Source organism: Procambarus clarkii, chromosome 90 (assembly GCF_040958095.1).
Source record: "Procambarus clarkii isolate CNS0578487 chromosome 90, FALCON_Pclarkii_2.0, whole genome shotgun sequence".
Taxonomy (NCBI): domain Eukaryota; kingdom Metazoa; phylum Arthropoda; class Malacostraca; order Decapoda; family Cambaridae; genus Procambarus; species Procambarus clarkii.
Window position 1 is genome coordinate 14,884,839 of NC_091239.1, and position 24,826 is coordinate 14,909,664.

At 46.8% G+C, this 24,826-nt stretch overlaps 1 protein-coding gene across 4 annotated transcripts in view; it reads right to left on the bottom strand.

Annotated features, from left to right (window-relative positions):
- Window positions 1-24,826, bottom strand: part of LOC123746588 (uncharacterized) — a 49,080-nt gene that overhangs the window by 13,637 nt on the left and 10,617 nt on the right. For all 4 annotated transcript variants that reach the window (XM_069318370.1, XM_045728216.2, XM_045728215.2 and 1 more), the window contains exons 3-10: window positions 15,448-15,563; window positions 10,760-10,916; window positions 8,656-8,815; window positions 7,806-7,944; window positions 6,897-6,976; window positions 6,172-6,265; window positions 3,595-3,686; window positions 2,657-2,916 (exon numbers count right to left, since the gene is read on the bottom strand). In XM_069318370.1, the coding sequence (XP_069174471.1) occupies window positions 2,657-2,916; window positions 3,595-3,686; window positions 6,172-6,265; window positions 6,897-6,976; window positions 7,806-7,944; window positions 8,656-8,815; window positions 10,760-10,916; window positions 15,448-15,563 (1,098 nt within the window). The remainder of the gene's footprint in view (window positions 1-2,656; window positions 2,917-3,594; window positions 3,687-6,171; window positions 6,266-6,896; window positions 6,977-7,805; window positions 7,945-8,655; window positions 8,816-10,759; window positions 10,917-15,447; window positions 15,564-24,826) is intronic.

A 24,826-nucleotide genomic window follows, 5' to 3' on the forward strand; every position in this document is an offset into this window, starting at 1 on the left:
TCCTCCCTTGGGTAAAAGTGACCATGTCTTTTTGGGAATAAATTATGCAATGCGTTATAATCTGGAAGAAAATAAGGAGGTTGAAGCAGTTGAAAAACCTGACTTCAGGAGAGGACATTATGGCAACCTTAGAAATTTTTTTTGTGAGTATAATTGGACAGACTTGTTGCTAGGCAAGGAAGTGAATGAGATGTATGTCAAGTTTTGTGAAATATATGATGAAGGTACAAAAAAAATTATACCAAAACAGAGATGCAGAACTAGGAAACAGGATTGATTCAATAGAAATTGTGAGAGGGCCAGAGACCAAGACACAAAAATGGAATCAATACAGGAAGAGGCCAAACTCCCAAACATACCAGCGATAGAAAGATGCGAGAAACAACTACACGGCAGTGAGGAGAGGCGGAAAGAAATTTTGAAAAAGGGATTGCAGACAAAAGTAAAACAGAACCAGGTCTATTCTATAAATTCATAAACAACAAATTGCAGGTAAAGGATAATATTCAGAGGTTGAAAATGGGAAATAGATTCACGGAAAATTTAAAGGAAATGTGTGAAACATTAAACGAAAAGTTCCAAAGTGTGTTTGTACAAAATGAAATCTTCAGGGAACCAGATACAATAAGATTTCCAGAGAACAACAGAGCACATAGAGGTGTCTAGAGACGGTGGAAAAAATGCTCAAGAAGCTAAGTAAGAACAAAGCAGTTGGTCCAGATGGAGTTTCACCATGGGTTTTGAGAGAATGTGCACCCGAGCTCAGCATTCCTCTTCAACTGATTTTTCAGGCATCCCTGTTTACAGGAGTTGTAGCTGATGTGTGGAAAAAGGCTAACATAGTTCCAATCTACAAAAGTGGAAGCAGGGAAGACCCCCTTAATTATAGACCGGTATCATTGACAAGTGTAATAGTCAAAATATTGGAAAAAATAATTAAATCTAAATGGGTAGAACACCTGGAAAGAAATGATATAATATCAGACAGACAGTATGGTTTTCGATCTGGAAGATCCTGTGTATTGAATTTACTCAGTTTCTATGATCGAGCAACAGAGATATTACAGGAAAGAGATGGTTGGGTTGACTGCATCTATCTGGACCTAATAAAGGCTTTCGACAGAGTTCCACATAAGAGGTTGTTCTGGAAACTGGAAAATATTGGAGGAGTGACAGGTATGCTTCTAACATGGATGAAAATTTTTCTGACTGATAGAAAAATGAGGGCTGTGATCAGAGGCAATGTATCAGACTGGAGAAATGTCACAAGTGGAGTACCACAGGGTTCAGTTCTTACACCAGTGATGTTTATTGTCTACATAAATGATCTACCAGTTGGTATACAGAATTATATGAACATGTTTGCTGATGATGCTAAGATAATAGGAAGGATAAGAAACTTAGATGATTGTCATGCCCTTCAAGAAGACCTGGACAAAATAAGTACATGGAGCGCCACTTGGCAATGGAATTTAATGTTAATAAATGCCATGTTATGGAATGTGGAATAGGAGAACAGAGACCCCACACAACCTATATATTAAGTGAGAAATCTTTAAAGAATTCTGATAAAGAAAGAGATCTAGGGGTGGTTCTAGATAGAAAACTATCACCTGAGGACCATAAAGAATATTGTGCAAGGAGCCTATGCCACGCTTTCTAACTTCAGAATTGCTTTTAAATACATGGATGGCGATATACTAAACAAATTGTTCACGACTTTTGTTAGGCAAAAGCTTGAATATGCAGCAGTTGTGTGGTGCCCATATCTTAAGAAGCACATCAACAAACTGGAAAAGGTGCAAAGACATGCTACTAAGTGGCTCCCAGAACTGAAGGGCAAGAGCTACGAGGAGAGGTTAGAGGCATTAAATATGCCAAAACTAGAAGACACAAGAAAAAGAGGCGATATCTTGAGATCTTGAGGTTATCTTGAGATGATTTCGGGGCTTTAGTGTCCCCGCGGCCCGGTCCTTGACCAGGCCTCCACCCCCAGGAAGCAGCCCGTGACAGCTGACTAACACCCAGGTACCTATTTTACTGCTAGGTAACAGGGGCATAGGGTGAAAGAAACTCTGCCCATTGTTTCTCGCCGGCGCCTGGGATCGAACCCAGGACCACAGGATCACAAGTCCAGCGTGCTGTCCACTCGGCCGACCGGCTGTATGTAGTGATATGATCACTACATACAAAATAGTAACGGGAATTGATAAAACGATAGGGAAGATTTCCCAAGACTTGGAACTTTAAGAACAAGAGGTCATAGATATAAACTAGCTAAACACAGATGCCGAAGAAATATAAGAAAATTCACTCTCGCAAACAGAGTGGGAGACGGTTGGAACAAGTTAGGGGAGAAGGTGGTTGAGGCCAAGACCGTCAGTAGTTTCAAAGCGTTATATGACAGAGTGCAAGGAAGACGGGACACCACGAGCATAGCTCTCATCCTGTAACTACACTTAGGTAATTTTACACACACACACACACACATTCATTTTGATTGAAGCATTGTTACAAATAATACTTGACTTAATTCGATGTATTTAATAGTATTTGTGCAAGCATGAATGGGAAGTCAGAAATCTGTTTACATGCATGCGCTGTTACCCAAGACACGTTTACCTGCACGTGCTGTTACCCAAGACATGTTGTATACCTGCACGTGATAACGACTGATCACTGGAAGGTCTTTGTGACGTGTGCATGGAGGAGGGGCAGAGGTGGGAAGGGGTGGGGGAATGGGAATGGGGTACTGGGACTGGCGCATGGGTACACTAGTGGTGTGAGTTACATTGTCCCCTCTCGGCCACCGAGTACCCGCACCCAAACCTCTGCCCATGCCCACTGGCTGCTGCCTGAACTGTGATTCTGTCCTCTGCGAGGTGCTGATGCTGGTCATCATCGTCGTCAGAGCCACTGTGGAGGGAGTGACAGTAAGCCCAGACAGAGAAAAACAATGGTATAAACTTTAATTCTTTCTACCCCAACTCTTGTTTTCCCCTTTTTTTCTGCATGCAAACCAGGCATGACAGTGCAGATCTCATTGAAACTTAAGATACTAAATTTGTAGGAAGTTGATATGGACAATTTCTTCATAAGGTCAGATGGAACTCAAAGAAGGAGCAATGGCTTCAAGCTCAACAAACCACAATGTAGGACTGAGAACAGGAGATGCTTTTTCACACAGGGTTATAAACCCATGGAAGCCCTCTTCCTACCAACCAAAACTGTAAATGCAATAACTTAAATTGTAAAATCCAACTGGAAAATATCTTGGCAAATGGGTGGGGGACCATTGACAAGCCAACAGCTTCCTGTCCCTGTCAAGGCCACTAGTGTGTTAGTGGCCTTAAGCCGAGTTCAGGTAAATTCTTCCAAAATCCATTTTCCATCTTGCCTCCCACCCCCTCTCTCCCTTCCACCTCTTCCAGAGCAATAAAGACATTGAACACGTGTTCACATAACTCTGCACAAGCAAGGGTGCTTATTCAATATATACATGTATACACAAAACTGATCAGGATAAGTTAGGGTAAATTAATTAATTTTTTATTTGCCTCTGACCCCTCTTTCCTTTAACCCTTCCTCCCTCACCTTCATGACTGGCAGGTTGCTGATGGGCCAGCCGTTTCTGCATCTCCTTCCTCTGGTTGCTCCGTTGACGGCCGAGTCTGCTTCGTCTGCAGCTGTTGAGAGTACAGGAACATAAATATTGGGGAAGGGTAAATGAATCAACTTACAATAGTTGCCCTTGAAATTGGTTTAGCGTTTGTTAAAATATTATCCCTGACCGCCCGTGCCATCTGTTTACACTGCACACTGAATGAAGTTGTTGATTTTATAGACATGTTTGCATCTACTGTTTTACACATGTACCTAGTTCTACTGCCAATGTGTATATGGCATTTTTGTTTTGTCTTTCTTCTAGAATTTGTTAATGCTCTCATTCCTTTATTTCAGTTTTTCAATAAACTAGAGACATTTGCTAATGATGTGTACACTGCAGACATTCTACTCTGTGTGTGTGTGTGTGTCTCAGATGTCAGACTCTGGGATCAAATTCTCCCTGATATGAGATCTCTTCACTTCAATCCTATATTGCTAATGAGGTCATTCAAGTCAAAGGTCTATGACATTTCGTTAATTGCCATATTTTCTAAATCAAATGTGAATGGATGTAACCACTACCATTTTCCATTCAAATGCATTTGCTGCCTTAATAATACAAAATATATTCTACATCATGTGGATCATGGAGATTCCTTGCTTCCATGCATTCTCTCTCATTTTGTTGCCGCTTAATCTAAACATTGTCAACTACTTTGATATGTATGAGAATTTTGCAAGTCTTAGTCATGTCTTCCTATGGGTTTTATTTTCTTGGATTCAGTTTCTTAGTAGCTCGGCTGTATTAGAATACAGCTCTGCTACGAGCTAGAACAAAACTTGGCTGTGTTTTGGAAGTAGTAAATTAAAAAAAAATAATTAAATTATATTTATTAGAATTAAAAAATTATTATATTAAATTTTTTATTTCGGGAAAAGTACATACATAGTTGAGTTACAAACGTAATGTTGGATTTAAAGAGAGCTAGTACATACAATACCTAAAGCAACTAATACGCATAGCGTTTCAGGCATTGTAAGAAACATTTGGAGATAATTTTCTTTTGGGTATTTTGAGGTTTGGTCACCATGCAGGCAAGAAATACCCTAACAGATTGACAAACGTTGCCAATAATGTTCAGAAAACATTCTTGCCTCGGTTCCTGGAAATTCTTCATATATTTGTCAGCTTGGTATACAGTGCTGAAGTGGTTGTGCTTATTGTACCTTTAGTGATAAGACTGGCATCATGTCTACTCTCAAATCCCTTTCCCCTTATGGGTAGGTTCCTTCCTTAATTCATTTTGTATTGTCATTATGGCCTGTAATCACCCATTTTCATTCATATGAACTTGTTTGGTTCAAATTGATGAGATTTTTTTTTTGTTTAAGTCCAATAACCATTTTTCCAATAATACCAGTCTTTCTTGAGCAATATTCATTTCTGGTTAATTCTCATTGTTAGCAAGTAATACAAAGTTGATAAGAAAGACCCCAACTCCAGTTATTTGACCATGTTATTTACATACACAACGTCTTGTTCTTACATTCATCTTTACACTGCCTCCCACCAAAATTTTCTGGCATCTGGTTTTATTTTTATTTTGTTTTTTAATTAAACTAAGTAGTTTTATCGTTCTCTTTTGCTTTTCTGCCAACTTGGTACCCTTTGAGGAACATAGCATCTATTAGGGTACTGTCATTTACATATATGGGTTGAGTTTTTTCTTTGCTCTCTTTAAATCTGACTTTATTAGAAATTCAATCTGTATTTATATATCAGATTTTTACGCTCTCTATGGTTACTTTATAATCCTTGGCCATCCAGTCCACTCAGGTCATGAATGAAGCCAAGGAAGAGAAGTCCTCGTATTTATCTTAGTTTCATGCAACTAATTAACCTATTCATTCTGATTTCACCTTGAACCATGCGTTCCCAACTCAATACTTACTAACTCACTCATTACAGCTCTCAGTAAATCTCTTCAGCCATGACTTTAATAATAATAATAATAATAATAATAATAATAATAATAATAATAATAATAATAATAATTAATATTAATTCATTGTGTTTGGAGACAGTTCAACCAAATCATTCCTGGCTGCATCATCAATTGAAAAGGAAACTTTTTTTTGTGATGCATCCTGGGGAAGGTCAGTAGTTTGATACGTACAAGCCAGAGTGCAGGCTACTTTTCCTCCACAGTGGGAATTATCATTCACAGTTGGGTACCAGAACAGGCAACTAACTAAACTATTTGGCCACTATCTCAGTGCACATTGTTTTTTTAATTATTCCACATTGCACCTAAATTATCATACATTATATTCAGCACATACAATATTACTAAATTTGACATACATAAATTTTGGATTATACATCTAGTTATATATTATATCCAAATTATACTTTACTCTTAATTATGCCACATTATAATTATATACCCATTAAACTAATCTAATCACTTTGGCCCATTTTGAAATCTATGCAACTAAAACCAATTACAATGTGATGTGAAACTGGAACCGGTTACATAACACGATGAGAGGCTGGACACTCACATATAACAAATCAAGAAGATGGCGAGAAGGACAAGCACCACTGCCAGCACAACAGCCACCACCTCCACCGTCTTCAAGCGCGAGGGCGACCAGTCTGGGGACGGCAGGCCAGGGGCCGAGTTAGCACGGAGTGAGGATGGCCCCAGAGGAGGGTAGACAAACATCCAGAAATGGAGAAAGGAACAGATAGAGACCTTGACATGTTGGTGGATAGTCAAACACATTAACCCCAACAACTGCTGACAAACTGCATCACAAACATTGCATAAAACTCAAAACCCAGAAAATCTCAAGATATAAAACTACAGTACTGTAATGGGGGAGGGGAAAATCTGCTCTAGCACCACCCTCTGTCCATCTCCAAAATGTTCTAATTCCCATAGAATACCACTACTTTGAAAAAATATGAGGCAAGATATAACCCCTCAAATCCCTGATGTACCTAAATTACAGGAAGGGGGAATAGGGTGTTGAAAAACCTCCCTGGTTTAGGCTAAAGTCTACTTTGAGCCTAGACATCCTAAATAACAGTTAACGGGCATTGTTGGGTGAACCTGACTGACGTTAAATACCGTTTAGTGTATAACATTAGTGTTTTTAACCAACGGTGCCCAAAGGGACAAAGCCAACACTCGGAGGGATCTTCAATATTATGTTTTTTTTAATTTAACTTAAGCACTGGAATTTCGATGCTCGCTCCACATCTAAAACTGCCCTCAACTTACCAAATTCGTTGGCAGTGACGAGAACCCTGAACCCGCTCAGTCTGCCAAAGGGTCGAGGGTAGAAGACTCCCGAGGTATACCTGGGGATGAAGAAAACACTGGCGGTATACTTGGGATAAAAGACAATTGGCCTGGTTGGTAGAGCAACAACTTTGCTTCATGCCGGGTCATTATTTGATCCCTCATGGTTCAAGTGGTTGGCTTCCCAGTGCTGTATAGTCATAGTAGCTTTGGCCTTTCCCTCGATAATTACTAATTAACGTGTATAAAAAAAAAAAGCCAACAAAACTAAACGAGTGGGAGGATGCCAGCATCAAACAGAATATCCCGATAACTGGTTTGGAAACCAACTTCCTAGATCACCTCATTGTCTCAATATCCACAGAGGCACTTGCTGTTGAAGGCTTCCAGTGTGTGGCATACTGCCACTGTGTCACGTACTCAGTGAAGCATCACAGTCATCATAGCAAAAAAGGGGTCACCAGGTGGTAGGCATCTGGGCTTCATATGGGTGTCACCTATATTTAAGTAGGTGTAAATATACCTGGAAAACTTAGGCATATCTCGCAATCGACTTGAGAATGGTCCAGGACGGACCGAAACGTTGTCGTCCCTTCACCTTCTAGTGTATGGTCTGGTCAACATACCTCAGCTACGTTATTGTGACTCATCATCTGCATACCTGGAAAAGATCAAGACAAAGGGGGAAGGGACCTTCGACAAGGTGCCAGTTTACTGTCCTCGTCAAGGCCACTAGGGTTAATGGCCCTTGGGTAAATCAGGTATTCAGACTGTTAGCTAGTAGTTTCTATTACCTATGATCAGATCCCTAAACTTGTTCGTAGTAAACTTGAGGATGACTGTGTACTGAGAGCAATACACTTGAGTGTGACATCGTGTGGCACTTACTTGAGGATGACAGCATGGGCGTGTACGTTGAGCGGTGAGGGTAGAGCTCCTCCACACATACTGACAACCGTCATTGTGACAGGCCCATCCTCCTCCTCCACCACTTTCGCCACCTCCAGCATTCCTCTCGTGCACTGACCTGTGGGGTGAGGGAGGCTGAATGACCTGAAGATGTCACCACAATCACCATGGCATTAGGGAAGACCAGGTATAGTGACCAGCAAGGCTGGGGAAATGGGACAGGAACTGGCAGAAGAAAACAGGACGGCAAATAATTCTGGCATGAAGGAACAGTGTGGTTGTCTGGACTTTGCGCATTTGTCTGATAATTACTTTATTAATATACATACAAGAAGATACATTGTGTTTATGAGGGTACATAGCATTGATGATTTTACATTCTTGTAAAGCCAATAACACGCGTAGTGTTTCGAACAGGTCCTTAATCTAACAAATTGAAGTAGATACTTTGTAGCAAAATTGAAATATGTTAAAAGGTACATTGTAAGAAACTTAAGAAGATTAGTAGGTACAATACATTGTAGCATAATTTAAGGATTATTTCTAGGTACATTGTAGTAAAATTTGCATTCAACATAACTTAGGTAACCAACTTCAGTAATTCAGTAAAAGGAATGGCTGAGAGAATTAGACCTCACAGCTGGGAAAGACAATGATAGAGATGCCATGATCACAACATTAAAATTTTTTAGACACAGGCAGGGTACACAAATGCAAAATTATCATAAACAGTGGTAGGACAAAAGTAGAAATAGACTAATAAACCTTTTCACATCCACACCTACCCTTCCCCCCCCCCCCCCACACACACACACACCCTCCCACTCACCTTCACTGTCAAGGTTAGGGAGTCTGAAGTTAGTGAAGTTGATAGTGATGGTGGCGAGAGTGGGAGCCTGGAGCCTCCACACACACAGAACATCATCACTGTAGCTCGGGTACTCTGGGCTCGTTATCACCTTCGTCACCCCCTCCGTCAGATCCAGCTTCTGCATCAACAGCATCACAACATATGGAAGCAGACATTAGCAGCGGTCGAAACCAACCATCATCAATATTTTCAAGTTGCATCTACATATGCAGCAGGAAACATTAACGAGGAAGTAAAAGGGTGACGGCCCCACCCTCCACCAGCAGAAAGGGGACAACACAATTATGGAAACAAAATATCCTTTGAAGCAAGAAAGATGAACACTTTGTAGCTTTAGGTATTGTATGTACTAGCTCTTTATAAATCCGACATTATGTTTGTATCTCATCTATGTATGTACTTTTACCCGAAAAAAAAATTGAAATTTGAATTTGAAAAGACAATTTCAACTTGTACAGATTGCAAGAAGCTCACTATGGCAGGGATTCTTCATATACACAAGCAGATATTAATGTCAAACCCCATAAAGTTGAGGCATACTTGTCGATTAGTATTAAGAGGCTGGACCCGAGAGCTGGAGATCATCTGCGTACAAAGACCAAATACAGTGTTTAAAAAAAGTAAAAATGCAAACACAGCTTAACATTCACACTCACCCTAGAGCAGGTGTCACACACATACACACTAGCCCCAAACACTCACCCTAGAGCAGGTGTCACACACATACACACTAGCCCCAAACACTCACCCTAGAGCAGGTGTCTCACACACTAGCCCCAAACACTCACCCTAGAGCAAGCGTCACACACACTAGCCCCAAACACTCACCCTAGAGCAGGTGTCACACACTAGGCCCAAACACTCACCCTAGAGCAGGTGTCACACACACACACACACACTAGCCCCAAACACTCACCCTAGAGCAGGTGTCTCACACACTAGCCCCAAACACTCACCCTAGAGCAAGCGTCACACACACTAGCCCCAAACACTCACCCTAGAGCAGGTGTCACACACTAGGCCCAAACACTCACCCTAGAGCAGGTGTCTCACACACTAGGCCCAAACACTCACCCTAGAGCAGGTGTCACACACTAGGCCCAAACACTCACCCTAGAGCAGGCGTCACACACTAGGCCCAAACACTCACCCTAGAGCAGGTGTCTCACACACTAGCCCCAAACACTCGCCCTAGAGCAAGCGTCACACACACTAGCCCCAAACACTCACCCTAGAGCAGGTGTCACACACTAGGCCCAAACACTCACCCTAGAGCAGGTGTCACACACTAGGCCCAAACACTCACCCTAGAGCAGGTGTCACACACTAGGCCCAAACACTCACCCTAGAGCAGGTGTCACACACTAGGCCCAAACACTCACCCTAGAGCAGGCGTCACACACTAGGCCCAAACACTCACCCTAGAGCAGGTGTCACACACTAGGCCCAAACACTCACCCTAGAGCAGGTGTCACACACTAGGCCCAAACACTCACCCTAGAGCAGGTGTCACACACTAGCCCCAAACACTCACCCTAGAGCAGGTGTCACACACACAGGGGCCTCGTAGCCTGGTGGATAGACAGGGGCCTCGTAGCCTGGTGGATAGACAGGGGCCTCGTAGCCTGGTGGATAGACAGGGGCCTCGTAGCCTGGTGGATAGACAGGGGCCTCGTAGCCTGGTGGATAGCGCGCAGGAATCTTAATTCTGTGGCGCGGGTTCGATTCCCGCACGAGGCAGAAACAAATGGGCAAAGTTTCTTTCACCCTAAGTGCCCCTGTTACCTAGCAGTAAATAGGTACCTGGGAGTTAGTCAGCTGTCACGGGCTGCTTCCTGGGGTGTGTGTGTGTGTGTGTGTGTGGTGTGGGAGAGAAAAAAAAAAAAAAAAAAAAAAAAAAAAAAAAAAGTAGTTAGTAAACAGTTGATTGACAGTTGAGAGGCGGGCCGAAAGAGCAAAGCTCATCCCCCGCAAAAACACAACTAGTAAACACACACACACTAAGCCCAAACACTCACCCTAGAGCAGGTGTCTCACACACACACTAGGCCCAAACACTCACCCTAGAGCAGGTGTCACACACTAGGCCCATCAAGAACTCGCACTTGGCCTTCTTGGCCTGCAGAGGAAGACAGTGGGTGATAAGGGCCTCGTAGCCAAGACACTCCACCATCCAGCGGCTGCTCTCAACACCCTCCTCCTTCTTCACCTTATATATCCTGGGGGCGAGGGTGACAAGGGTGAACCACAGTGTAAACATTGAGAAATAAAGAACTCAAAATAGTTAAAATATCTGGTCTGGATGACGTTCTCAATACAGAGAATGACAGCTGCTCTTGCTAAACAGATTACAGAACCTAATTATGATTAGGTAATGGATTAAATATTTTGTAACTATCAAAAAATATTTGTAACGATAGTGGTTTAAATCATTTATAATGATTTAATTAAGTAACTATGGATAATTGTGACCCGTCAAGGAGGAGGAGGAGGAGGAGGCAGAGACGCAGGGGGAGGAGGAGGAGGCAGAGACGCAGGAGGAGGAGGAGGAGACAGACGCAGGAGGAGGAGGAGGAGGCAGAGACGCAGGAGGAGGAGGAGGAGGCAGAGACGGAGGAGGAGGAGGAGGCAGAGACGGAGGAGGAGGAGGAGGAGGCAGAGACGGAGGAGGAGGAGGAGGAGGCAGAGACGGAGGAGGAGGAGGAGGCAGAGACGCAGGAGGAGGAGGAGGAGGCAGAGACGCAGGAGGAGGAGGAGGAGGCAGAGACGCAGGAGGAAGAGGCAGAGACGCAGGAGGAGGAGGAGGCAGAGACGCAGGAGGAGGAGGAGGAGGCAGAGACGCAGGAGGAGGAGGAGGCAGAGACGGAGGAGGAGGAGGAGGCAGAGACGCAGGAGGAGGAGGAGGCAGAGACGCAGGAGGAGGAGGCAGAGACGCAGGAGGAGGAGGAGGAGGAGGCAGAGACGCAGGAGGAGGAGGAGGCAGAGACGCAGGAGGAGGAGGAGGCAGAGACGCAGGAGGAGGAGGAGGCAGAGACGCAGGAGGAGGAGGAGGCAGAGACGCAGGAGGAGGAGGAGGCAGAGACGCAGGAGGAGGAGGAGGCAGAGACGCAGGAGGAGGAGGAGGCAGAGACGCAGGAGGAGGAGGAGGCAGAGACGCAGGAGGAGGAGGAGGCAGAGACGCAGGAGGAGGAGGAGGCAGAGACGCAGGAGGAGGAGGAGGCAGAGACGCAGGAGGAGGAGGAGGCAGAGACGCAGGAGGAGGAGGAGGAGGAGGCAGAGACGCAGGAGGAGGAGGAGGAGGAGGCAGAGACGCAGGAGGAGGAGGAGGAGGCAGAGACGCAGGAGGAGGAGGCAGAGACGCAGGAGGAGGAGGCAGAGACGCAGGAGGAGGAGGAGGAGGAGGCAGAGACGCAGGAGGAGGAGGAGGCAGAGACGCAGGAGGGAGGCAGAGACGTCACCAGTAGCGACACCGTCCGGCTAGGAGGGGCCGAGCCGTTGTCCCTGTACAAAGACACTCCTGTGTGCACTTATTGGTTTTCAGACCTTTTAATGTGACGTATTCTCTACGCCTTGAGTGTAGGTGTTGGGGGTAGTGGGGGGCGAGTGTTGGTAAGGGGGGGGGTGGGGGGCGAGTGTTGGTAAGGAGGGGTGGGGGGGTGTTTACCCCCGTGTGTGAAAGTTTATAAGACTCGCCACTTGACTCGTATAGACGACGCAGCGCAATGAGAGAGAGATGTGATCATGCTCTTGAGAATGTCTGCCCGCTGCAGACTAACATCTGAGGCCTCCCTTGTGTCACGGGAAGATCCAGGTGAAATATGGGAAGACGGTCCCTAACGAGAACCGCCATGGGTCTCCTTAGCACAGTAGTCTACGTCGTCAACTCTCGATTAAGGAACCCGAATTCAATCCCCCCGGACAGGAGAGAGAGAGAGAGTACATTTCTTTAAGACTGTTGCCTCTGTTTACCTAGCAATAAAATAGGTACTCTGGACGTAGGCAACTATTATTAGATGCCTTAATGTCATAATTCTAAGACTTCCAATTATTAAGTATAATTATATGGGAATTTTAGTGGAGAAAGTAAGGGCAAACGCCATGGAAAGGGCAGCTTGCGGACAACACCCCAGAGGTAAGGAAGTTCTGGATCTGGGGATACCTCTCGGGCTGGAACCTGAAGATAAAGATGGAAGGAACATATCTGAGTGGCCAGAGGTCACGAGCAGAGCGCCACAGGACTGGATTGTACCAGAGTCCAGGACTCTGCACTGGAACTCATTCTGTTCATGTGGGTCAACAAATCCACAAGGGCCGTGACGAGTATTCGAACTAGATTTATTCCTTGAAGGAGTGCCGGACCAACCGGGCTGTGGTGGGTATGTGGGCCTGCGGGCCGCTCCAAGCAACAGCCTGGTGGACCAAACTCTCACAAGTCAAGCCTGGCCTCGGGCCGGGCTTGGGCAGTAGAACAACTCCCAGAACCCCATCAACCAGGTATATGTGGGCCTGCGGGCCGCTCCAAGCAACAGCCTGGTGGACCAAACTCTCACAAGTCAAGCCTGGCCTCGGGCCGGGCTTGGGCAGTAGAACAACTCCCAGAACCCCATCAACCAGCTATATGTGGGCCTGCGGGCCGCTCCAAGCAACAGCCTGGTGGACCAAACTCTCACAAGTCAAGCCTGGCCTCGGGCCGGGCTTGGGGAGTAGAACAACTCCCAGAACCCCATCAACCAGGTATATGTGGGCCTGCGGGCCGCTCCAAGCAACAGCCTGGTGGACCAAACTCTCACAAGTCAAGCCTGGCCTCGGGCCGGGCTTGGGTAGTAGAACTCCCAGAACCCCATCAACCAGGTATCAACCAGGTATCAACCAGGTATACCCAACATATACTTCGTGTCAAGCCTGCTAAAATCGAAACCTTTTTTTTTCCAACTAGGTTGATCCAAAACTAATGATCAGAAATACGAGGATCGATAGACTTAGAAAGTGACCCGATCACAATATACAAGATACTCAATAAAATACCGATAACATGCACATTTGGCATACAGTGCTTTTCGTAAGGCAAAGTTATACAAATTATTTAATGAACAATAATGTCTAACGTTGTTAATGGTGCAATATAAACCAAAATTATTGGCTGACCTCAGGGGGCTAAATTTAGAATTCTAAATCTTCCCTGCTACATGAATAGTCAACCACGAGGCGAACTCTGGGCCGAGCAATAACTTAAGAATTATACCTTCTGAATACAGAACCTGGATCCAGCCCGTTCTTCGGGTCAACCCCGACCGTCCACAAGTGGTTGGGCACCACTCCTCACCCCCCGTCTCATCCCAAATCCTTATCCTGACCCCTTCCTAGTATTATATAGTCGTAATGGCTGAACATAGAATCCCTTCCAGGGGATTGTCAGGGGAGGGCAGATCACTATACCTTGGGTTCTTTGTCTCCCATGTTCTACCTCTTCACAAAGCTATATATAAACATTGTCCAGGGAAATACAATAGTAAACAGATGGAATACATTAGGGGAGAAAACTATATATATGGAGTCAAATACGACTCAAAAACACGCAGCACCAAGGGCTGCCGCGCTGTTTCAGGCCTCACTGACTATCCTACACCGCTCTCCATGCAATAAAGATGGTTTAAGAAGATGGTTGATGGTTTCGCCTTCTTTTTAAAGAAGGCGAAACGAGAATTTGTAAAGGTCATGTGAAGGAGGCCGGGCACTCGCCTATAGAACTTCGAGTGTTGATTTATGGAACAAATTTCTGGATAACATGTTAAACATAGGATCGTTTGTTTCAAGCGTAGGTTAGAGATATAGATATATATATATATATATATGAAGGAGTTTGGATGGATATAGATACGAGCTGCCTCGTATGGACCAACAGCAGCTGCCTCGTATGGACCAACAGCAGCTGCCTCGTATGGACCAACAGCAGCTGCCTCGTATGGACCAACAGCAGCTGCCTCGTATGGACCAACAGCAGCTGCCTCGTATGGACCAACAGCAGCTGCCTCGTATGGACCAACAGCAGCTGCCTCGTATGGACCAACAGCAGCTGCCTCGTATGGACCAACAGCAGCTGCCTCGTATGGACCAACAGCAGCTGCCTCGTATGGACCAACAGCAGCTGCCTCGTATGGACCAACAGCAGCTGCCTCGTATGGACCAACAGCAGCTGCCTCGTATGGACCAACAGCAGCTGCCTCGTATGGACCAACAGCAGCTGCCTCGTATGGACCAACAGCAGCTGCCTCGTATGGACCAACAGCAGCTGCCTCGTATGGACCAACAGCAGCTGCCTCGTATGGACCAACAGCAGCTGCCTCGTATGGACCAACAGCAGCTGCCTCGTATGGACCGACAGCAGCTGCCTCGTATGGACCGACAGCAGCTGCCTCGTATGGACCGACAGCAGCTGCCTCGTATGGACCGACAGCAGCTGCCTCGTATGGACCGACAGCAGCTGCCTCGTATGGACCAACATCAGCTGCCTCGTATGGACCAACATCAGCTGCCTCGTATGGACCAACATCAGCTGCCTCGTATGGACCAACATCAGCTGCCTCGTATGGACCAACATCAGCTGCCTCGTATGGACCAACATCAGCTGCCTCGTATGGACCAACATCAGCTGCCTCGTATGGACCAACATCAGCTGCCTCGTATGGACCAACATCAGCTGCCTCGTATGGACCAAAAAAACTTACCACCATTACCTTCAAGTTATCATACCTGTCCAGGTGCGTGAAGCCCATCCCACGACAGATAACTCTGCCGATGTTCTTGTCGAAGTGCGAGGTCCCACCCCAGGAGTGATGTGACGCCGGCAGGTGGACAGGCTCTTGCTCCTGACGGGGGATAGACGGGAGTGAGCAGGTGGATAGACGGGAGTGAGCAGGGGGATTGACGGGAGAGAGCAGGGGGGGGGGATAGACGGGAGTGAGCAGGGGGGGGGGGATAGACGGGAGTGAGCAGGGGGGGGGGATAGACGGGAGTGAGCAGGGGGGGGGGATAGACGGGAGTGAGCAGGGGGGGGGGATAGACGGGAGTGAGCAGGGGGGGGGATAGACGGGAGTGAGCAGGGGGGGGGATAGACGGGAGTGAGCAGGGGGGGGGGATAGACGGGAGTGAGCAGGGGGGGGGATAGACGGGAGTGAGCAGGGGGGGATAGACGGGAGTGAGCAGGGGGGGATAGACGGAAGTGAGCAGGGGGGGATAGACGGAAGTGAGCAGGGGGGGATAGACGGAAGTGAGCAGGGGGGGATAGACGGAAGTGAGCAGGGGGGGATAGACGGAAGTGAGCAGGGGGGGATAGACGGAAGTGAGCAGGGGGGGATAGACGGAAGTGAGCAGGGGGGGATAGACGGAAGTGAGCAGGGGGGGATAGACGGAAGTGAGCAGGGGGGGATAGACGGAAGTGAGCAGGGGGGGATAGACGGAAGTGAGCAGGGGGGGATAGACGGAAGTGAGCAGGGGGGGATAGACGGAAGTGAGCAGGGGGGGATAGACGGAAGTGAGCAGGGGGGGATAGACGGAAGTGAGCAGGGGGGGATAGACGGAAGTGAGCAGGGGGGGATAGACGGAAGTGAGCAGGGGGGGATAGACGGAAGTGAGCAGGGGGGGATAGACGGAAGTGAGCAGGGGGGGATAGACGGGAGTGAGCAGGAGGATAGACGGGAGTGAGCAGGAGGATAGACGGGAGAGAGCAGGAGGATAGACGGGAGAGAGCAGGAGGATAGACGGGAGAGAGCAGGAGGATAGACGGGAGAGAGCAGAATGCGGACAGGTATAACACATCAATATCTTATCAACAGGAGAAAAAATAACATCAATAAAATGACTCAGAATGAACATTTACGTGAATAACAGGAGGGTAGGGTAATGAGTAATTACGGGTGAGTAATACTCAAGAAGTATGAATATCTGGAATAGGAGATTCGTGAATAACGGAAAGGAGGCAAACATGGAGAATAAACATATGAGAAGGAATACCAACAAAGATCCAAGCCATCCGAGAATAACTAACGGAAATGACACACCTACAGATAGAGATGAATATAGGTCTCAACGGCCCTAGAATGGAGGGGGAAGGGGGGCTCTCGACGGCCCTAGAGGGGAGGGGGAAGGGGGGCTCTCGACGGCCCTAGAAGGGAGGGGGAAGGGGGGCTCTCGACGGCCCTAGAAGGGAGGGGGAAGGGGGGCTCTCGACGGCCCTAGAAGGGAGGGGGAAGGGGGGCTCTCGACGGCCCTAGAAGGGAGGGGGAAGGGGGGCTCTCGACGGCCCTAGAAGGGAGGGGGAAGGGGGGCTCTCGACGGCCCTAGAGGGGGGGGCTCTCGACAGCCCTAGAAAGGGGCTCTCGACAACTCTATATAGAGCAGCAGTCGTGAGGCCCACCTGTCAAAAGACAACCTCGACCACACAAAACACTCGTGTACGAGTACTCTACAGAGACGAGGCAGAGTGCCACAAGCAAGAAGAGTGCCGTAGCCAAACACTCGAGTGAGAGAGTGACGGAAGCGTCCCTGGGTTATCCCAAGAGGTGGCCCTTGTCTGTGGGACCCAGGGATTATCCCCGCCATGTCGGGGGCCCCAAGTGGCACTCCTCCTGATGTGACTGTCGTGACCACATGACTCATGACGTCATGAAAAGGGGAAAAACGAGAGAGAGAGAGAGAGAGAGAGAGAGAGAGAGAGAGAGAGAGAGAGAGAGAGAGAGAGAAAAGGAGAAAGAATTATGTAATGCATGTAAAAGGGAAAAAATCGATTGGTTAGAAAGACGGAGTGCAAGAGCTAATATCTTGATTCTGCAGACACAAATAGTAAATACACAAATACGCAATGCGTCACGCACGCCACCTGCCACCGTGGGGGGTCGAAGGCTTCACTCCCCCGAGCGAGGCCCGGGGACCCATGGCACGATAAGATAAGGATCTCGCTAAGTGAAATGCATTATAGCCTATCTGGGAGATAATGTTTGTGGTATGAGGCGACGACCAGGCCAGCTGGCGTCTGGTGGACCTCTGCTGTCTCTCTCCTCTCCCCCTCTCTTTATCCTTCCCAATCTCTTCCATCCGTGCCTCTCCTCTCTTTCTATATCCCTCCTTCCCTCTGTCCATCTATTACCATATGTATAAATGTATCGGCTGGTTCCTCTCTGGATTCCACAGTTGATGAAACTTTGCATTTGACCTCCAGGTACTACGCGCTCGGTAATGGGGTCGAGCGCTCCGTAACTCGCTACAAATTATGGAGAGCAGCACTACCGTGTCTATGCCAGAGACACGCATATATAACCAACAACAACAGCCAAAAAAGTCACACGCACAAAAACTGGTCGGTATACTCTCCAAAATTAGACATTATGTGCACCACTCTCCTCTCACTATACTACGTACTAATCTATCCTTATCTTACATATGATATCTGAATGGAGTTCAACCACTGCAAATTACCTCAAGCCTATCATCACTCGGCAAAAATCTGCTATCAGAACTATAACAGTCTTCAGACAACATACATCCCCTCTGTTGACCAGACCACACACTAGAAATTGAAGGGACGACGACGTTTCGGTCCGTCCTGGACCATTCTCAAGTCGATTGTGAATGACAATCAATCGACTTTAGAATGGTCCAGGACGGACCGAAACGTCGTCGTCCCTTCAATTTCTAGTGTGTGGTCTGGTCAACATACTTCAGCCACGTTATTGTGACTCATCGCCTGCATACATCCCCTCTCTTTAAGTCCCTTAACATGCTAAACACACACACACTTCACACACTATTGTGCTATTTACAAGTACAAAACCGTGTTCCTAAATGCTAATCTTGATCTGAAACTATTCCTTGATATATGTAACAGAACCCATTAACACAACACCAGAAATAATATCACTGATATCCCCAGAGTCAGGCTAAATCTGTGCAAACACTCCATGCAAATTAAAGGACAATTGTTTATGGAACTCAGTCCCTAATGAATTAAAAAAAATAGTCCAATTTATGACTTATTTAAAAGCAAAAACAAAAAAATACCTTATTTCATCCTCATAGTTTCCCATCTTGTGTTTTAAACTATCTTGTACTACCCACTCCCCCAATATTAGTATTTAAAACATGCAGTTTCAGTAATATTTTATCAATTTATATGTAATTATGTTAAACTCAAAATTAGTACAATGTACATCTTTATAAACTTATTTTTTTAGATTAAGGACGTGTCCGAAACGCTATGGTTGTTAGTGTTAGTTTTTTAGTTAAGTTCATTTATTATGCACCCCATACCCATCTTGTGGGCGGTAGTGGATAAGGGTTACAGAGGCACATAATGGGCTCAGGGACTGAACCCCACAATTCATTTAGCTAAGCAAGTTACAATCTTGATGAGCTAGTTACAACATTCAATATAAGTCGTCACATCAACAATGGGTTCGAGATCGACCTCAAGTAGGTTCTTAGAGGCTTTGCAAAATTTAAGAACGCCAATATACAAAAATAAAATAAAAATTTTTTTTAAAAAACAAGAGATTTTCCAAAATTTGATAGATTCATAGATAGAACTAGTACATACAATGCCTAAAGCCACTATTACGCAAAGCGTTTCAGGCAGGAAAAACATTAATGACTAAAGCTTAATACTAATTGAGTATAAAGAATAAAATGTGTTGAGAACATATAAAAATAAAGATAAAAAAGGGGGGAAACATGGCTGAAAACTCGGCACAAATAACAATTAGGACGACAAACAGCGTTGTTTAAAAAAAAAAGTACAATATAATGTACTGATACATAATGTACATTGTTTACATTACGGGAATACAATATAATGTATTCCCACAAACCCATTGTATCTTCTTGTATTAAATAGAAATACAATATGCTGAGTAGCATCATAAGAGCAATACAACCCTCTGGTCGAGTGTTGAATTTGTTGGAATTTATTTGTAATATACTATTTGCGTCTGCAGAATCGAGCTATTAGCTCTTGGACCCCGCCTTTCTAACCAATCTATTTTTCCTCTATGTCTACTCACATTTCTCTAACTCCACTGTCTCCCAGACCACTAAATCCTGTCCGCGAAGGACAAGAAAATTTATACAAGCTGCATAGCATAAATACACGGCTACCTCTGTTACCTAGCAGTAAAATAGGTACCTGGGTGTTAGTCAGCTGTCACGGGCTGCTTCCTGGGGGTGGAGGCCTGGTCGAGGACCGGGCCGCGGGGACACTAAAGGCCCGAAATCATCTCAAGATAACCTAAAGATAACCTCTGATTTAGAAAACAAAAAATGGCTCTTTGAATGGAGGATTAGATAATCCCTCCCTCTAATCCTTCCCCAGGGGGGGGGGGGGGGAGGTACACAAGGTAGCCTCCCCCAAGGCACATGATAAGTCACACATCCGTGGTGACACCGCGTCACCACGGATAGTCATCACTATCTTGAAGCAAATATTGACCAAGAACAATACGCTAGACATGATGCAACCAGCGCCGTGTACCTCCCGTGTCAAGGACGGGAACTACACCTGGAGAGCCACATTCCTGTTCTTGAGAATGTCGAACATTAGAATGTTATGGAGGTGGACGTATGCAATGTTCAGCGAGGGTGTTGTGTTATATGAAGCTGTAGACGGGAGAGAAGCGGCTTAACAGCTTCAGGAAGCGGCAGTAAACAGTACACAACGGTTAAATTTTGCCCCGAGGGGCGAGTTTATTGGGCAGCGGCACTCATCCTGCGAGTGGACACACCGCCATAGTGACAGTATTTGGGAGCGCCACTCATCCTGTGAGTGGACACACCGCCATAGTGACAGTATTGGGTAGCGCCACTCATCCTGTGAGTGGACACACCGCCAGTGACAATATTTGGGAGCGCCACTCATCCTGTGAGTGGACACACCGCCATAGTGACAGTATTGGGCAGCGCCACTCATCCTGTGAGTGGACACACCGCCATAGCAGCATGTACAACACTCCCCAATAGGAAGAAAACCCGCTGGGTGGTTCATCCTGCAGTCATACCTCTTGAACCTGAAGCAGCCACTGAGGAGTAAGACACCAAGGTACCACAAGGCTAAGATGGTTATCAGGACAAAGCACCAAGCCATTACAACTATATACCACTTGGAAGGGACATGAAGATCAGGATTTTAGGATACGACGGAAGAAAGGGATAGTGCCCAACCACTGCGACGGTCGGGAATTGAACGCCGCCATGCAAGGAGCGAGACCGGTTGGGCACTTCATCCTTAGTAAATGCATTGTTGTGATAGCCAAGATCAAGGACACTCACCCAAGTACCGTACTTTAGTTGCCAACTCCCTGAATAAGTAGGAAAACTATACACACATGAGCCAAGATGGCCCTTAAGCCAAGATGGCCCTTAAGCCAAGATGGCCCTTAAGCCAAGATGGCCCTTAAGCCAAGATGGCCCTTAAGCCAAGATGGCCCTTAAGCCAAGATGGCCCTTAAGCCAAGATGGCCCTTAAGCCAAGATGGCCCTTAAGCCAAGATGGCCCTTAAGCCAAGATGGCCCTTAAGCCAAGATGGCCCTTAAGCCAAGATGGCCCTTAAGCCAAGATGGCCCTTAAGCCAAGATGGCCCTTAAGCCAAGATGGCCCTTAAGCCCATCTTGCCTGAAAACTATGTAGTTTAAGACAATGCAACGTCTTAAATTAATTATATTATATAAAAAAACAAACATTCCAAAAACATCATCGGTACACGAAAAATTAGCGAATCTCTGCATGACTTTCACGAACGAGACGACACACAACATGACGTAACTCGGCAACAAAGACGTATATACTCACCAAAACAATAACAAATTTGAGAAAATTCACCCAGATCTGAAGACTGGTGTCAGAGCTGAGAGGTACAGGCTACGAGGAAAGACAACACTGTGTGTACATTAGGGTCCTGTAGAGTAGTGGTGAGCGTGTATAGTGTGTATTCACACCCAATGGGGTGTGGGTGTGGGCGGAGGAGAGCGAGACTTCAGCAGTAACGGGATCAGCAACGCGCTACAGGTGGTAAGGCTGAGGATCCACACCTTTGTGGTCGCGGGGTGGTGAAAGCGACACTCATTCCCCGCGCCCCCACCCACCCTCCCACATTCCCCACGCCCCCACCCACTCTCCCACATTCCCCACGCCCCCACCCACCCTCCCACATTCCCCACGCCCCCACCCACTCTCCCACATTCCCCACGCCCCCACCCACCCTCCCACATTCCCCACGCCCCCACCCACTCTCCCACATTCCCCACGCCCCCACCCACCCTCCCACATTCCCCGCGCCCCCACCCACCCTCCCACATTCCCCACGCCCCCACCCACTCTCCCACATTCCCCACGCCCCCACCCACCCTCCCACATTCCCCACGCCCCCACCCACCCTCCCACATTCCCCACGCCCCCACCCACCCTCCCACATTCCCCACGCCCCCACCCACCCTCCCACATTCCCCACGCCCCCACCCACCCTCCCACATTCCCCACGCCCCCACCCACCCTCCCACATTCCCCACGCCCCCACCCACCCTCCCACATTCCCCACGCCCCCACCCACCCTCCCACATTCCCCACGCCCCCACCCACCCTCCCACATTCCCCACGCCCCCACCCACTCTCCCACATTCCCCACGCCCCCACCCACCCTCCCACATTCCCCACGCCCCCACCCACCCTCCCACATTCCCCACGCACCCACAGCCCCCAAACACCTTGGAGGCAGAGAGAGGTTGTGGGTGTGTGGTGAGGCGGGACCACGAATTCAAGGCCCATAATAACTAAACAAGTGAACGTTGGTGTCAAGGCTGCCACACGTACATAATACACAGAAATCACTTCAACGTTTTGTGTATCAACGAGAAATTCAGTCTGAGCCACGACAAGGACTCTATACGATCCCAAGCACATGCCCCAGACCAGCATGTCGTGGTGTAGTGGGCTAGGGCGTGTGGTTGGGTAGTAGCAAGTGTCCTGGTTCGAATCCTCCTCACGGGTCCTACAGATTCTTAATAATAATGCCATGATTTAAGCAGAGGGACAAACACAGCTCACCGGAAGACTGTACGAGTCATACGGGAGGCAAGTGCAGCACGCTGCCTTAAGCCACTGATACACACACAGTATCCGGCATAATGTGGAAAAAAAAAACATGCGTACACGCACGCACGCAAGCGCGCACACACTGTGTATTCACGTACTTGTATTCACCTAGTTGTGCTTGCGGGGGTTGAGCTCTGCTCTTTCGGCCCGCCTCTCAACTGTCAATCAACTGTTTCTACTATTTTTTTTTTTGGTTCGCCGGCGCCCGGGATGGAACCCGGGACCACAGGATCACGTGTCAGCGTGCTGTCAGCTCGGCCACCGGCTCCCCAACACCGGTGTGTGCGCGTGCTCGCTCGATTCCGGCGCCGGCGGAAACAGATGGGCAGAGTTTCTTTCACCCTGATGCCCCTGTTACCTAGCAGTAAATAGGTACCTGGGAGTTATAATATAAATAATAATAATAATAATTAGTAGTTAGTAACAGTTGATTGATTAACAGTCTAGAGGTGGGCCGAAAGAGCCAGAGCTCAACCCCCACAATCACAACTAGGTGAACACATACGACAATTGTACACAAAAAAACACGAACTATACACGTGCAAGAATTTAAAATAACTTAAATTCCTTCGTAAATTAAACGATGCATTGCGAATCATAACAGGAGCTCCCAGATGGACTAAAATACTGAACCTAAGACTAGAAACCAAGCTAACGTCGATTGAAATAAGGGTAAAAGATTGCTGCATGCATGCTGACCAAGATATTGACGTGACCCAGAATCAGTTCACTTAAAGATATAATCACTGGAGCACTAACTCTGGACAGAAGAGCCTCAATTAGCAACAGGTGGATCCATTGTGTTATAAACATCAATACATTCGATATAACAAACACAGTCACTGAGAAGGGTGTCGACGAAGTACATGCAGACTTTGTTATACAAGCCCCTTGGGAATCTCCGCCAGCAGACTTTAAGATTATGGTTCTTGAAGGAAAAAAGAACCAGACAAATCCTCATCTGCTACGTAACATTGTACAGATGCATATAGAAGCAAACATGGCATCCGACAGCTTCACTTACTTCACAGATGGATCAGTAGACCAGCAGGGACAAGAAACCGGAGCTGCAGTTAAAGCAGGAAACTCTGTAAATAGTTGGAGACACTCAAATGGGTGTTCAACTTTACAAACAGAGATGCTAGTCAATTAAAAGGCCTTTGAACATGCTCTTGCTGAACACCGACAACATGTTATCATACATACAGATTCGAGAACCGCCACTGAAACCTTGCAACAAGAACACATATGTGACAACATCCACCTGATCACAAATGTCATATTAATGCAAACACTCAAACGACAAGGCCGACGGGTACTTATCAACTGGGTGCCAAGTCATGTGGGAATAATAGGAAATGACATTGCAGAAGAAGCTGCAAAACTTGCAACTAAGAGAAGAAATGTAGACATTTACATATCACAGAGTCTTTCACAGATTAAGAAAGTAATTAGAAACAGAGCAATGCAAAAGATGTACAGTGACCACAACACAGCAGTTGTAACATCAGGATCTGCGGGTTGGTACAAGAATTCAACCAACTACGAACCACTTAGTTTGATGAAAGGGAACAGTAGAGCAACAGAAGTACACTTACATCGCATCAGGCTTGGATACCCACGTGCATGGGAAATAGGCTTACAGGTTCCGGAAGATGAGAGGAAATGTCAACACTGGAGAAATGCCCAACAGACCACTAGAACATTATCTAACACAGTGCACAGTTACAGCCACAATTGACCACTGGCACATCTAACACACTGCACAGTTACAAACCCAATAAGATTTAAACTTAGATTCAACAGAGCAGAAGAAGTTGTTAAACACATATGGCAAAATCTTACTGAAGCGACCATACGAGTCATAAATACTCATACTCCGCCCAAGTAAAACAGAAACAAGCAACACTTAGTGGGCCAGCCAGAGGCTTAGGGCCCGCCCAGTGGGCCAGCCACAGGCTTAGGGCCCGCCCAGTGGGCCAGCCACAGGCTTAGGGC